The sequence below is a fragment of the Triticum dicoccoides genome, chromosome 1A, assembly GCF_002162155.2.
Source record: "Triticum dicoccoides isolate Atlit2015 ecotype Zavitan chromosome 1A, WEW_v2.0, whole genome shotgun sequence".
Classification (NCBI taxonomy): domain Eukaryota; kingdom Viridiplantae; phylum Streptophyta; class Magnoliopsida; order Poales; family Poaceae; genus Triticum; species Triticum dicoccoides.
In genome coordinates, this window is record NC_041380.1 from 534,657,519 (window position 1) to 534,671,812 (window position 14,294).

The 14,294-nt window shown below is 47.6% G+C and overlaps 1 protein-coding gene across 1 annotated transcript; it reads left to right on the forward strand.

Moving 5' to 3' along the window:
* The first annotated feature begins 1,428 nt into the window (after nucleotides 1–1,428).
* LOC119354704 lies at nucleotides 1,429–4,653 on the forward strand. Its single transcript, XM_037621450.1, has 5 exons — nucleotides 1,429–1,615; nucleotides 1,704–1,798; nucleotides 1,892–1,995; nucleotides 2,807–2,927; nucleotides 4,004–4,653. The coding sequence occupies exons 1-5, from the start codon at nucleotides 1,429–1,431 to the stop codon at nucleotides 4,187–4,189; spliced, it is 693 nt and encodes a 230-aa protein (XP_037477347.1). The 3' UTR covers nucleotides 4,190–4,653.
* The last annotated feature ends 9,641 nt before the right edge of the window (nucleotides 4,654–14,294 follow it).

Below are 14,294 nucleotides of genomic sequence, written 5' to 3' on the forward strand. Positions count from 1 at the left end.
GGCTGAGCTTTCTGTGTGGTAGGCCATTGTATTTTGTATCCATTTCTTTGTCGCTCTTTTTGCAAGGGCATTTCTTTGTCACTTTAGTTAGTTATAGACAAGTCAACTGAATTTTGAATTTGGGTCATTTGATTTCTTTTTCCTTTTTTAGAATAGAAAACACTCTATTAGCTCAAATGTTCTCAGGAATATAAACAACATCAGGTCTATGGATTAGCCACACATGCCGGCCACGAGCTAGAGTAGTCGCCGCCTTTGCCAATGAATGAGCTTCAACGTTCATGCATCTGTTCTCATGGACCATTTCCACTGATGCAAACAATTGGGTGCACCTTTTTATCTCATGAATAGTAGCAGCCGAGGTCCCCAAATAAGCCTCCTTGATGTGTTTCGCCGTGGCAGAACAGTCAGTGGCAATAACAATGTTGTTGCATGCAAGATCAAGTGCTAGTGACATCCCTTTACTCGTAGCCATTGCCTCAAGCACTTCTGGATCAGCCATGTCCTGGACAGGAACTACATATGCACCCAGAAAGTTGTATGTACCATCTCGGCAAACGGCAGCAAAGGATCCCTCATGACACCCTCGTAAATTCTTTCTCTTTTACGAAATAGACCCCAGATCTAACAGTAACAGTCGTACAGACGCACCCAGAAAGAACTGAAATTACACCCAAATCCCTGGGGAGCCGGCACGAACTTAGGATATCCTGTAAATGAAGCAGCCCAACACAACCACCGACACAAGCTCCTTCATTTATGGAAAGATGGCCTTCCCGCAATATTATTACAGGATATCCTAAGTTCTTCAAAAGCACTTTTAGGGATTTTTTTACATAGATTGAGAAAAGAGCTCACTTGAGAAACTCCTCTAAATAATAACCAGACTTTATGATGAATTTCATACCTGTGCTCTTGGAGTTGCTCCATCTTCAACCATACATGTCAAATTTGGAATCCAACAAACGAGTGTCAGACAGCCCCGACCGGCTATCCGCATCTGTAGTCCTCAGTCTCTCTACTACTATAAAAGACTCAGTTGGTGATGATGGTGTATCTGCTATCCGTCATTTTTGACTATTACGATGAATTTCGTACCTGTGCTCTTGGAGTTGCTCCATCTTCAACCATATATGTCAAATTTGGAATCCAACAAACGAGTGTGAGACAGCCCCGACCGGCTGTCTAGCCCTCAGTCTCTTTACTACTATAAAAGACCCAGTTGGTGATGATGGTGTATCTGCTATCCGTCATTTCTGAGTATTAGATCTACATCTAACGGTTGTGAGGTAAGTTATGACATTTTTACAACAATAGCCCACTTCTCTGCTCCAATTTGCAGAAAATCCCTCATTATCTTGAAAACAACCACTTCCCTCCCTCGCCTCATCAAAATATCCTGAGAAATACTCCCTCCGTCCGAAATTCATGTCACATTGGTCATTTTGCAATTTAGTCCTCAGCCTTTTCCCGACCGAACCCGAAGTCCCTCTGTGTAGTCGCTCTCTTCCTCCTTCCTCTCCGACCGTCTGGCACCGCCGACGCCGTTCCCCTCCGCGCAGCTCCACACTGCGCGTGGCTCCTCTCCCTCCCCAGCGCCGGCGCCCTCTCCCTTGTGCGCGTTACCGACACTCTCTTCCTCACACATGTCCCTCTACATCAGTGAAAATCTGATTTTCCCCCTCCGGCTCTTCGATCTACAGCGGCCGGGCTCAATCTGCGGCGGAGACTACCAAGACGGCGCGACAGAGCTGCTTCTGCCGGTCGCTGGCATGGGGCTGCTGCTGGTGGTCGTCAGGTGAGGAGCCCATCTCCTGCAGTCGCGGCTACCTGGCCGCCTTCTTCACGCTCATCCAGCATCAACGCAGGTCTGACTATGACATGGCTACAGGCACGCAACAGCGGCGGCGGGAAGGTGGCGGCAAGGGGGCGGCGAGCTCCGACATGTTCCTCCAACCGCTCTAGGACTCCACCACCAAGCACACCAACCTCAAGGTATGTTCCTCGTCGGTGTTGTAGATTCACATTTGCTTGAGTACACATTTTCTTGCATACTGATTCATTGCTTGCTTACACATTTGCTTGAGTACTACAGATTCTTTGCTTGAGTAGAATTGATTGGGCTGCTACAATTGAATTGCCACACAATAGAATTGGCCTCACTGTTGTAGATTCTCTGAAACAAATGTTGTAGAATTGGCCACACTGTTGTAGAATCTTTGTCACAGATGCTGTTGAATTGGCCTCACTGCTGTAGATTCTCTGATGTCCTTACCTGCAACTGAATATAAAGTCAGTTTCGTCAGTCTCGATCTGAATATAAACTTTATCTGAAACTGAAATTGAAACAGGTGCAGTCGTAAAAATTCACTTTAAAACTCAGTTAAAAATTCAATTTTAGAGCTTGGCTCCTGATCTTTATATAAAGTGTACTGCAAGCTTATTGCAAGAAAGTTTAAAATTCAATCTAAAACTCAGTCTAAAATTCAGTTAAAGTGATCTGAATATAAAAACTCTTGGAGTAAAAATACAGTCTAAAAGTCAGTTAAAGTTTCAGTTTTAGAGAGTTGGGATTTTATTGCAAGAAAGTTTTGTACTGTCATACAGTAAATTTTAGTTTGTAAAACTGAGAAGTGTATTTTCTATTTTGAAACTTAGTGTAACTATTTTCAATTTTGATGGAAAATCAGTCTAAAAGTTAGTCTAGACCGCGTTTAATCAGAAAATGTTGCATCATCATGCACGCATGTATCCCTACTTCATCACCATTCGTTTCACCACACCACCTGCTTGCTGATCTTCACAGGCATTTGATGTGCACCCTTGGTCGCCCGGTCCGACGAACTGCTAACGAAACAATGCCCAACGTCGTGAGTGTGCTCACGTTCTGCAATCAAGCAACCGCCCTCCTCCAGCAGCAGCAAAAGGTTTTTGCTCTCCCTTGTTACTGGATTTAAACTGGAGAGTGGAGACAACATTTAAGTTCTGAACCTTATTCTTTTCAACCTTGTTGCTCTGTTGGAACTTTACACTGGCCACTCATCTAGTGCCACATGGGTGTATTTTCCTTGGTCAATCTTTTTACGTGGATGCCTTATTTTTTTGGTAGGTTAAACTTTGCAATTGTTTTTTACGGTAAGGAATCAACCCACCACCCACATGAAGTTAGCTAGCTGGGTGATCCTGATCCAAATGAATTAAAGGTGACCTCCTCAAAGTAGTCCTAAGAGAATCTTGAAAGTCCAAGAGAGAAGCAACATACTTGGCAAAAATGGCAACATTAATGTCAATCAACAGCATCTAGGCATTTGCACGATAAAACAACATCAATATCAAAGAATTTGAAGATTCCTCAAATCATAGTTTAGCAAAAAGAACACCGGAGGTAAAAACACAAGCAGGAAACACCGTGGTGTTTGTCTGAATTTATTTCCTGCACATCAATTGTTTTTCTCAACATCTGTAGAGGTTATGCTTGTGCTACTGAATTTTAAATTGAACGCAATTATCATTTAGATGCACATTTGAGGGCCTGCAGTTGGTTATTTGGTTGTCCCAAACTTGAGATCAATGCAATCACCTACCTTTAGTTCCATTACTATTCCATTTAATAGAAAAAAAGAGCATACATTTTTGTTCGTTAAAGATAAACACTTCCTTCAGTGTTCACTGTTCAGAATGGTGGTAGCTTAAAACTGTCAGAAATGCTGATGTCTAGGAGGAACTGGAGCAGCTCTGCTTGCCAGATGAGATTTGAGCAAGAAGCTCCTTAGCTCGAAGGCCGGAGTGAACAAACATCCCAGCAATCATGTGCTGCCAAGGACACTGAATAATCTCGAGTGAAGTTGGAAGCCATTGGATCTTTTTCGAAATGCAACTAGCAGGACATCAACTCCAAAATTATCAAGTGCATTCCTAGAAAATTATCTGATGATTAAAAGAAGAAAGTCTTGTCTGATTTTGATCTGCTCCAAAATTAACAGTGAATTTGATTGAATTTTAGAGAGTGCAGAGGAGCAGCAGCAACAACAACAACACGAGCACGGGAGAAGCTGGCGACATGGGAGAATCACGGGAGACAGTAGAGCTCCACCAGCAGGAGCTCGAGGAGAAGCAGCAGTGGGAGCTCGGGAAGAAACAGCAACCGGAGCTCAAGGAGAAGCAACAGCGGGAGCTCAAGGACGTGTGAGAGAGTAGTTCTGGGCAGCGGCGGCAGAGCAGTTATGGGTGGAAGCGCAGATCTTGGCTATGGCGGAAGAGCAGTTCTGGGCGGCGGCGGCAGAGCAGTTGGGCGGCAATGCAAGTCTGGGCGGCGGGAGGGGATCAAGGCAGCGGAGGCGATGCCCCTAGGAAACGCGACTGGAGGGGACCGTAGCTGGCCGGTGCCGGCCCCTGGCGATGCTCGGGCAATGAGCGGAGGAAGAAGACGGGGCGGAGGGGTCTGTTTGAGACAATTTTTGGATGATGAGGTTTTGTTTGCAAATTTACCAATGAACTGGGCGTACAACATTAATTTCGGGACGGAGGGAGTATATTTTGAGTGAAACGTATAGTGGTATATGTATATCAAAACAATAGTGCTTTCTTTCAAGTTTGTGAACAAGTACTATTTTACTTTGGATCCGTTGCAACACACAGGCAAATTGCTAGTCATGTCTAAAACCTCAAATTCATACACAAGCATGCACATAGATCAGCACACGCACTTTGGCTTTTAGGACATAATACAACTTACTATCTTGGTCCTGGTTTATTAGTCCTTCTTATAGTTTGTGTCAAATTTTGAACTTTGATTTAACTATCAAAAATTAAGTTATATACCCTAATAATAGTATAATTGGAAACCTCTTTCAAATATGCATCTAGCAATATAAGTTTTATGACATCTATACCTACTATTAAAGCAAGGTGATATTCTTGGTTTCGTCCCGCATCTGATACTATGCTGATTGATTGAATTATACGCGAGGTGGTACTAATTCTTTTTTTTTTTGAGGGGACTAATTCTTGGGTCACGCGTGCACACCGTTAGTTTCAATTGCTTTTGGATTCTCTCATACGCTCGTACGTTGCCCGAGTGGGCCTCAGCCCATTAATTAAGTGCGGCCGAGTCAGCCGGCCTAGCTGCTATGGTAGCCGGCGCAAAAAGTTAGGTGCTGGTGTTTGGGATCGAACTCCAAACCTCTGGCCCAACAACAAGGCCTATGTACAATTGAGCTACATCCACTTTGTGCATAGAAATTGGACTGATTCTCTGTTAAATAATACCACATCGCTTTCCTAAATCCTAGGTTGCCAATTTAAATACATCTAAGCTTTAAAATCAGTACATCGTCTTGAGAGTCAATAAACAGATTGGATCCCATTTGGTCACAAATAAGCAACAAAAATAAGGCAACGAGAGGCTGGATGGTGACATGCAAATATATGAATGAGGTGTGCATGCGGCTAGATGAACAAATATATGGCTATTATGAAAGAAATCAGTGACACATGAAGGCCATGGACGGCCGGCACATATAGACGGATGGCAGAGCAGACGGTCTCTCAGCCTGATAGCGCACACGGTTATGCACGATGTGCTCGCCACACCAGCAGCCATGTTCAAGGACCAGCACGATAGAGGACAAAAGACACATATATGGCCAGCATCTTCAATTTAAAGTAGAGACGCTTTTTTTTTAATCAAAGAGCTAAGAAATTTTATATTGGAAAAATTGATTGATACCATCTAAGAATTTTAGATTGAAACATGGATTAAAAAATGAACAAATGCAAATTGTGCAGATACTACGATGTGAGAAAAAAATGACTGGCCAAAACATGTTAAAAAAATTCACATAACTGAATGAATCTAAAAATAATAGCTAAACAAATATAATAGGGATATTAGTGGATATTCAAATAACATTAGAGCCTCCATTTTTAAAATAAAAATGTACAGAAACAAATTGGTCCAATCCAAATGCAACATCTTTGTAAAGAATCTTGTCAATGAATATAAATCATATAGTGGACAAAGTAGAGAGAAAAAAAATATGGTTGCACACATCCATGTGCAAATGAAATACCGTAAATCACACAAAGGAATTATCAATTTTTTGCCGTGTATGTGTCTTGCATACAAATCAGCGTAAAATGTAATATGAACCTAATAGAAGTTCCCAGAAAACTAAGGATATTCAGGCAAAACTATATAAACTACAGGAAAAAAAAACTCACAAGGATTTTGGTTCAGATTTTTCCAACTGTGGATTTGGTTGGTAAAACATTGGGTATTTCTTTGATATATTATAACCATGTACTGAATGCACATGGAACATAAAGTCATGCAATTTAAAAAGTGAGTGTAAGTATAAGAGAGGGTGTATGGATCAACTGTAGCTGGCAGAGTGCCGGCCTCACGTCCAGGTGGATGGGATTAATTTTATAAGTTTTAAACATTCCTTTTACTTGCGCGGATCAATGACATGTGTGTCGTGCGATGACCAAGATAGGATTGACGAATATTTTAACACATTGTGATTAGGTGGCCACCACAAGCACTATCAGGCAAGGCGAAAATTCAGATATGCGATAATATAGGTGAGGCGCCGTGTTAAAATAGATGACCGGGAGATGTGGAGGGCCTTGAGTCATGATTATTGAGCTAGGAGCATGTAAAAAATAATCTCCCGTTGCAACGCACGGGCATTTGTGCTAGTACAACTTATAATTTGTTAGTCAAATTTATGGTCAAAGTTGGGCAAAAAATACAAAGGGGACTAATAAACCCGGACGAAGGTAGTACTAACATTGCATGTGGGAGTTCATACACCATGAGACAATCAAAATGATGGCATGTTCTCTAAATTAAATTAATTTTATATGGATAGGTCAATTTCATCATCGACGGCAGCCCTTGCCCTTGCCCTTTGAGGGAGTCTGGGATTAGGGGTCTCCGGACAGCCGGACTCTATCCTTCGGCTGGACTATTGGACTATGAAGATACTAAATTGAAGACTTCGTCTCGTGTCCGGATGGGACTCTACTTGGCGTGGAAGGCAAGTTAGGCAATACGGATATGGATATTTCCTCCTTTGTAACCGACCTTGTGTAACCCTAACCCTCTCCGGTGTCTATATAAACCGAAGGGTTTAGTCCGTAGGACAACAACAATCATACCATAGGCTAGCTTCTAGGGTTTAGCCTCTCCGATCTTGTGGTAGATCAACTCTTGTAATACCCATATCATCAAGAATAAATCAAGCAGGACGTAGGGTTTTACCTCCATCAAGAGGGCCCGAACCTGGGTAAAACATCATGTCCCCTGCCTCCTGTTACCATCCGCCTAGACGCACAGTTCGGGACCCCCTACCCGAGATCCGCCGGTTTTGACACCGACATTGGTGCTTTCATTGAGAGTTCCTCTGTGTCGTCGCCATTAGGCTTGATGGCTCCTACGATCATCGATAGCGATGCAGTCCAGGGTGAGACTTTTCTTCCCGGACAGATCTTTGTGCTCGGCGGCTTCGCACTGTGGGCCAACTCGCTTGGCCATCTGGAGCAGATCGAAAGTTACGCCCCTGGCCACCAGGTCAGGTTTGGAAACTTAAACTACACGGTCAATATTCGCAGAGACTTGATCTTCGACGGAGTCGAGCCTCTGCCTTATGCGTCACACGGTCACGATGAGTACAATTTAGCTCTACCATCAGACAGTGTTCAGGAGATCGCACCGGCAGCCGCTCCGACCTTTAATTCGGAGCCAATTGCGCCGACCGAGGGCGGGTGGCTAGACCCCGCCGCGGAGGCTGTAGCCTCAACAACGATCGAGCGGAACACCAACCTTATCCTTCGTGAGGCCCGTGACTCCACATTGTCGGACTCTCCTCCGAACTCTGAACCATCCGCGCCCCTGCCAATCGAATCCGATTGGGCGCCAATCATGGAGCTCACTGCCGCGGATATTTCTCAGCACTCGCCCTTCGGCGACATACTGAATTCACTAAGGTCTCTCTCTTTGTCAGGAGAGTCCTGGCCGGATTATGACCAACAGGATTGGGATGCGGATGACAAAGAAATTCGACGCCCATCCACCACCCACTTCATAGCCACTGTTGATGATTTAACCGACATGCTCGACTTCGACTCCGAAGACATCGACGGTATGGACGACGACGCAGGAGACGAACAGGAACCAGCGCCTATAGGGCACTAGAAAGCCACCTTGTCATACGATATATACATGGTGGACACACCCAAAGAAGGCAATGGCGACGAGACAGCGGAGGATGACCCCTCCAAGAAGCAACCCAAGCGCCGACGTCAGCGGCGCCGCTCTAAGTCCCGCCAAAGCAAAAGTAGTGATACCGGCACAGGAGATAATAACACTCCGGATAGTGCTGAAGATGGCAACAATCCCCTCCAGCACGATCTAGGACAGGAGGATGGAGAGGCCAGCCCTCCAGAGAGAGAGCGACAGATGGAGAGGCGGAGGATGATAATTACATGCCCCCCTCCGAAGACGAGGCAAGCCTCGACGATGACGAATTCGTCGTGCCAGAGGATCCCGTCGAACAAGAGCGCTTCAAGCGCCGGCTTATAGCCACGACAAATAGCCTTAAGAAAAAACAGCAGCAGCCTCAAGCTGATCAAGATCTGCTAGCTGACAGATGGACTGAAGTCCTCGCGACTGAGGAATATAAACTCGAACGCCCCTCCAAGAGTTACCCAAAATGCATGTTGCTACCCCGACTGGAGGAAGAAGCATATGACGCGGCTGATCGGCCACCTCGTGGCCGCGATAGAGAGGCATTCCAGCCAAAAGCTCAGCCTGCACCCCGACGCCATTCAAATAAAAAGGCATGGGGAAATACACCAGACCTGCGAGACGTATTGGAGGACAAAGCAAAACATGCAAGATCGATCTATGGATCACGAGGGCGCGCCACTATGCGAGACGATAAACATCACACCGGATACAGTAAAAGTAAATCCGGCTGGGCCGAACAGAGCGGGCAAGACTCATTGGAGCTGCGTCACGATATAGCCCAGTACAGAGGTGCCGCACACCCCTTATGCTTCACAGATGAAGTAATGGATCATCAAATCCCAGAGGGTTTTAAACCCGTAAACATAGAATCATACGACGACACGACAGATCCTGCGGTATGGATCGAGGATTTCCTCCTGCACAATCCACATGGCCCGCGGTGATGACCTACACGCAATCAAATACCTCCCACTCAAACTTAAAGGACCAGCTCGGCATTGGCTCAACAGCTTGCCAGCAGAGTCCATTGGCTGTTGGGAAGATCTGGAAGCCGCATTCCTCGACAACTTCCAGGGTACCTATTTGCGACCACCAGATGCCGATGACTTGAGCCACATAATTCAATAGCCAGAGGAATTGTCCAGGCAATTCTGGACACGGTTCCTAACTAAGAAAAATCAAATCATCGACTGTCTGGATGCAGAGGCCCTAGCAGCTTTTAAACACAACATCCGCGACGAGTGGCTAGCCCGGCACCTTGGTCAGGAAAAGTCAAAATCTATGGCAGCCCTCACGACACTCATGACCCGCTTTTGTGCGGGAGAAGACAGCTGGCTGGCTCATAGTAATAACATATCAAAGAACCATGGTACTTCGGATACCAAGGACGGCAATGGCAGGTCACGTCGCAACAAACATAAGCGCCACATTAACAGCGACAATACCGAGGATACGACAGTCAATGCCGGATTCAAAGGCTCTAAACCCGGTCAGCGGAAAAAGCCATTTAAAAGAAGCTCCCCGGGCCCGTCTAGTTTGGACCGCATACTCGATCGCTCGTGTCAAATACACGGCACCCCCGACAAGCCAGCCAACCACACCAATAGGGATTGTTGGGTATTCAAGTAGGCCGGCAAGTTAAATGCCGAAAACAAAGATAAGGGGCCACATAGCGATGACGAGGAAGAGCCCCGGCAACCGAACACCGAAGGACAGAAGAGGTTCCCCCCACAAGTGCGGACGGTCAACATGATATACGCAACCCACATCCCCAAAAGGGAGCGGAAGCGTGCGCTCAGGGATGTATATGCGTTGGAGCCAGTCGCCCCAAAGTTCAACCCATGGTCTTCCTGTCCGATCATCTTCGATCGCAGGGACCACCCCACTAGTATCCGTCATGGCGGATTCGCCGCACTGGTCCTAGACCCAATCATTGACGGATTTCACCTCACTCGAGTCCTTATGGATGGCGGCAACAGCCTAAACCTGCTTTACCAGGACACAGTGCGCAAAATGGGTATAGACCCCTCAAGGATCAAACCCATAAAAACGACCTTTAAAGGCGTCATACCAGGTGTAGAGGCCCATTGCACAGGCTCAGTCACACTGGAAGTGGTCTTCGGATCCCCGGATAACTTCCAAAGCGAAGAGTTAATCTTCGATATAGTCCCGTTCCGCAGTGGTTATCATGCACTTCTCGGGCGAACCGCATTTGCGAGATTCAATGCGGTACCGCATTATGCATACCTCAAGCTCAAGATGCCAGGACCTCAGGGGGTCATTACAGTTAACGGAAACACAGAGCGCTCTCTTCGAACGGAGGAGCACACTGCAGCCCTCGCAGCGGAAGCGCAAAGCAGCCTCTTAAGGCAATCCACTAGTTCGGCGTTTAAGGACCCAAACACCTTCAAGCACGCCTGGAGTAATCAGCAACAGGACCACCTGACACGTTCCGAGCTCGCATAGCAATGCGGCCCCCACCCCGGCCCAAGCCAAACGGCGAAATTCGTGCCACGCGTACATAATTACGCATTAAAAATACCATGGGCACAGGCGGGGAGGGGGGCATGACTACGGCACGCCCCAAGACGCGGCTTAAACCGCACTAGGGGCTTCCTGTTTTATTATTTTCTTTTCAGGACTTTAATCTCTGGAAACCTTGTCCGGCAGCATGATTGCCGAACACATGATGCAGCAACCAAGGAGGCAGAAAGCTACATCACACCACGGAACTCCCAGGTGGATTAGGATAATGAGTGAAATACTTGCTTTAATATTATTCCTCAGCTTGCCCTTGGAGGGTACATAGTCCTACTTTTTGCTTATCGCACTACTTGTATCATTCTGCTCTAACGCACATTTTTTACAATGCATTGCATTAAGGCTTTTATTGCATTCTTCTTTATATATATATATATATATATATATATATATATATATATATATATATATATATATATATATATATGTTCATTCGTGACATCTAGCACCCGTACACTCTGGTACGGCCAATACGCTAGGGGCTTAAGCATACCTCACAATACGGCGTGAGAAGTCCGAACACTTTCGATAGTGCGGCACCCCGAACTTATAGCATTATATGCATCAGCTCCGAATCATGTCTTGGGTCAATAGTTGGGTTTGCCTGGCTCCCATGTTTTGGTACCTTACGTTCCGCTATATCGGCTAAGGTAGCACTGGGAGAACTACTGCGATTGTGCCCCGGTTCTGCTGGGCAAAGCACCTCAGTAGAGAAAGCTAAAACTGACTGTCATGATAAGGCGAGAGACTGGTCGCTGTTCGAGAGGTTTTCGAGTCCTTAAAGACTTATGCTGCTTAGAGCGAGGAGCCGGCCCTGTCCGGCTTAAGGCGTCTATCGCGCCCCAGATTCGGCCTTCTAAATACTAGGGGCTTCGCCAAAATTTAAAATTATAGAATTCTATGGCTAAGTGAGAGTGATAACGCATTATAGTTCGATTGCCTTGTTCGTTGTGCTGAGCACCTCCCTCGAAGGACCCAAAAATGGGAACAAGAGTGCTGAGGTTTATCCCGAACACCCCAGCACTCGTGGCATGGGGGAAAAAGCCGACGACTAGCCATCTCTCAGATCTGATAAACTGCCGAACAGAAGGTAATATTTTAAATTCAAACAAGCGTTGCATAGCGCAGATGAACAAGTTTTCATGAATACAGGATTACACGAGCGAGTTCACTCAAATATTATATCTTTCGTACACTCGACCGCTACGAGACGGGCACCCTTCAGGACACCCTCGTAGTACATCTCGGGGTGGCGATGCTCCTTGCGCTCCGGCGGCCCTTCCTTGATCAGCTTCACGGCGTCCAGCTTGGCCCATTGTACCTTCACACGGGCGAAAGCCCAGTGTGCACATTCGATGCAAACAGACCGCTTGATAACTTCCAGCCATGGGCAGACATCCACAAGCCGCCTCACCAAGCCGAAGTAGCTGTTGGGAAGGGCGTCGCCAAGCCACATCCGGACTATCAAGCCCTTCATGGCCTGTTCGGCCGCCTTGTGTAGCTCGACCAGCTGCTTTAGCTGGTCGCTCATAGGTACTGGGTGTTCGGTCCCAGTATACTGGGCCCAGAACAACTTCTCCTCGAGCTTCCCTCCTCGGCCCAGTAAAATTTTGCGGCATCCGACACGCTGCGGGGCAAATCTGCGAATGCTCCTGGAGAGCTCCGGATTTGGGTAAGTAACAAGTAATTTACTTTCACATGCTTACTTTGCATATAGAATGCCTTACCCGCCGCTATCTTCTTCATCGCATCAATCTCCTGGAGGGCCTTTTGGGCTTCGGCCTTGGCACTCTTTGCACCCTCAAGGGCCGTGGCAAGCTCGGACTCTCGCGTCTTCAAGTCAAGCTCCAGCGCCTCGTGCTTCGTCACGAGAGCGTGGAGCTCTTTCTGCACCTCGCCCACCCGTGCCTCATGCCTCTCCCGCTCGGTGCGCTCCTTGGCCACTTTGTTTTCAGCCTCGGACAACGCTTGCTTCAGGGTCTCCACCTCGGTCGTGGCCCCTGGCAAATTTACGATAATCCTGTCATTTTGCAATCCCTTTCCTTTTATATAGATCCATAGACTAGGTACTACTTAACTTTGTTATCCTCGAGCTGCCTCTTGGCAAGGCCGGGCTCTTCCTTGGACCCTTTAAGGTCCTGCTTCAGTGCGGCGACCTCCGCAGTCAGTGCGGCAGAGGCCAGCAGCGAAGCCTGCATACGCATATAGACATACTTATATTAGACTCCTGCAATATTGTTTGATCCTCTGTTCGGCTTTTCTTTGTGAACACCGAACAGAGCATCAGGGGCTACTGTCTATGCGGTAACATTTCTCCTATATTTCAAAAACTTACCTCAAAGCCTGTTAGAAGGCTGGCACAGGCTTCAGTCAATCCGCTCTTGGCGGACTGAACCTTCTGGACCATCGCACTCATAATAGTGCGGTGCTCTTCGTCTATGGAAGTGCTACGAAGCGCTCCCAGTAGATTGTCCGGTGCCTCTGGATGGGCAGAGGTCACCGGCACAGGCGTCTTGCCCCTCTTGGAACGAGGCCGCCTGTCCGAGTCCGGAACCACTGGAGGTTCCGGCACGGTGTTCGGCTGAGGGCCGAACTCGGAGCCCTCGGGGGCTTTGCTCCCCCTGCTCTCGGAGTCCGGAAGGTCACTTTGAGGTGCCTCCGGGACTGTCTTCCCTCGACCCAGTGCCTCTTGAGACAACACCTCGGCGTTGTCCGTAGGGCAAGGGGAGGTGGCGGTCGGAAGTGGATCGCTATCCATATCCGATGAGCCCAGGGAGCCGTTCGACGAGGATACGTCGATACGGGTTCGGGGCGGTCTGCACAATCATAATTCGGTGTTTCTATGAGTTACTCTGGTATCCGAATACTTACGACTTTGCCAGGGGCTTGGCCCTAAGCAGCCATTCGTCTTCGCCTTCAGCGGCGGTGGTGGAGTAGTCCAGAAGGAGAGTGCTTCCCTTCTTGGACCCTTCGCCCCCCAGTAGGGGCGGCCTTCCTTTTCTTGTCTCCCCGACTGGAGGGGGAACATCTTCATCTTCCTCCTCGTCTTCGAGGGAGGAGTGCGTCGCGGATTTATCGGACGATGAGTCCGATAACACCTGGCGCCGGGAGCTCTTTCGGGTTCCCTTGGCCTTCTTGGTCTTCTCCGGCACCTTGTAAGGAGCCGGAGTCAGCATCTCCGTCAGGAGAGCGTTCGCAGTGTCTTCGGGCAGAGGGGCCGGACAATTAATCTGCCCCAACGTCTCCACCCAGTCCTATCAAAGGCATGGAGATCAGACCCCACACATGGTTAAGCTAGGGGAAATAAATGTCCTACCGGATGTATAGAACTCACCGAATGCGCTTGGTGCTTCGCGCTTAGCCCGCGGTCCTCGGTGAGGGAGGGAGGGACCTCAGCGCCCTTGAACAACACCTTCCAGACGTCCTTGTGCGTCGTGTCGAAGAGCTCGCTCAGAGTCTGGTGCTGGGTCGGGTCGAACTCCCACAAGTTGAAGTCCCG

Excerpts from the sequence above, each read along its gene's own strand:
- LOC119354704 (XM_037621450.1), top strand. The coding sequence starts at position 1,429 with ATGTCACATTGGTCATTTTGCAATTTAGTCCTCAGCCTTTTCCCGACC. Across the intron at positions 1,996-2,806 it reads CCAAGCACACCAACCTCAAG|GCATTTGATGTGCACCCTTG; the intron begins GTATGTTCCTCG and ends TGATCTTCACAG. Across the intron at positions 2,928-4,003 it reads TCCTCCAGCAGCAGCAAAAG|AGAGTGCAGAGGAGCAGCAG; the intron begins GTTTTTGCTCTC and ends ATTGAATTTTAG.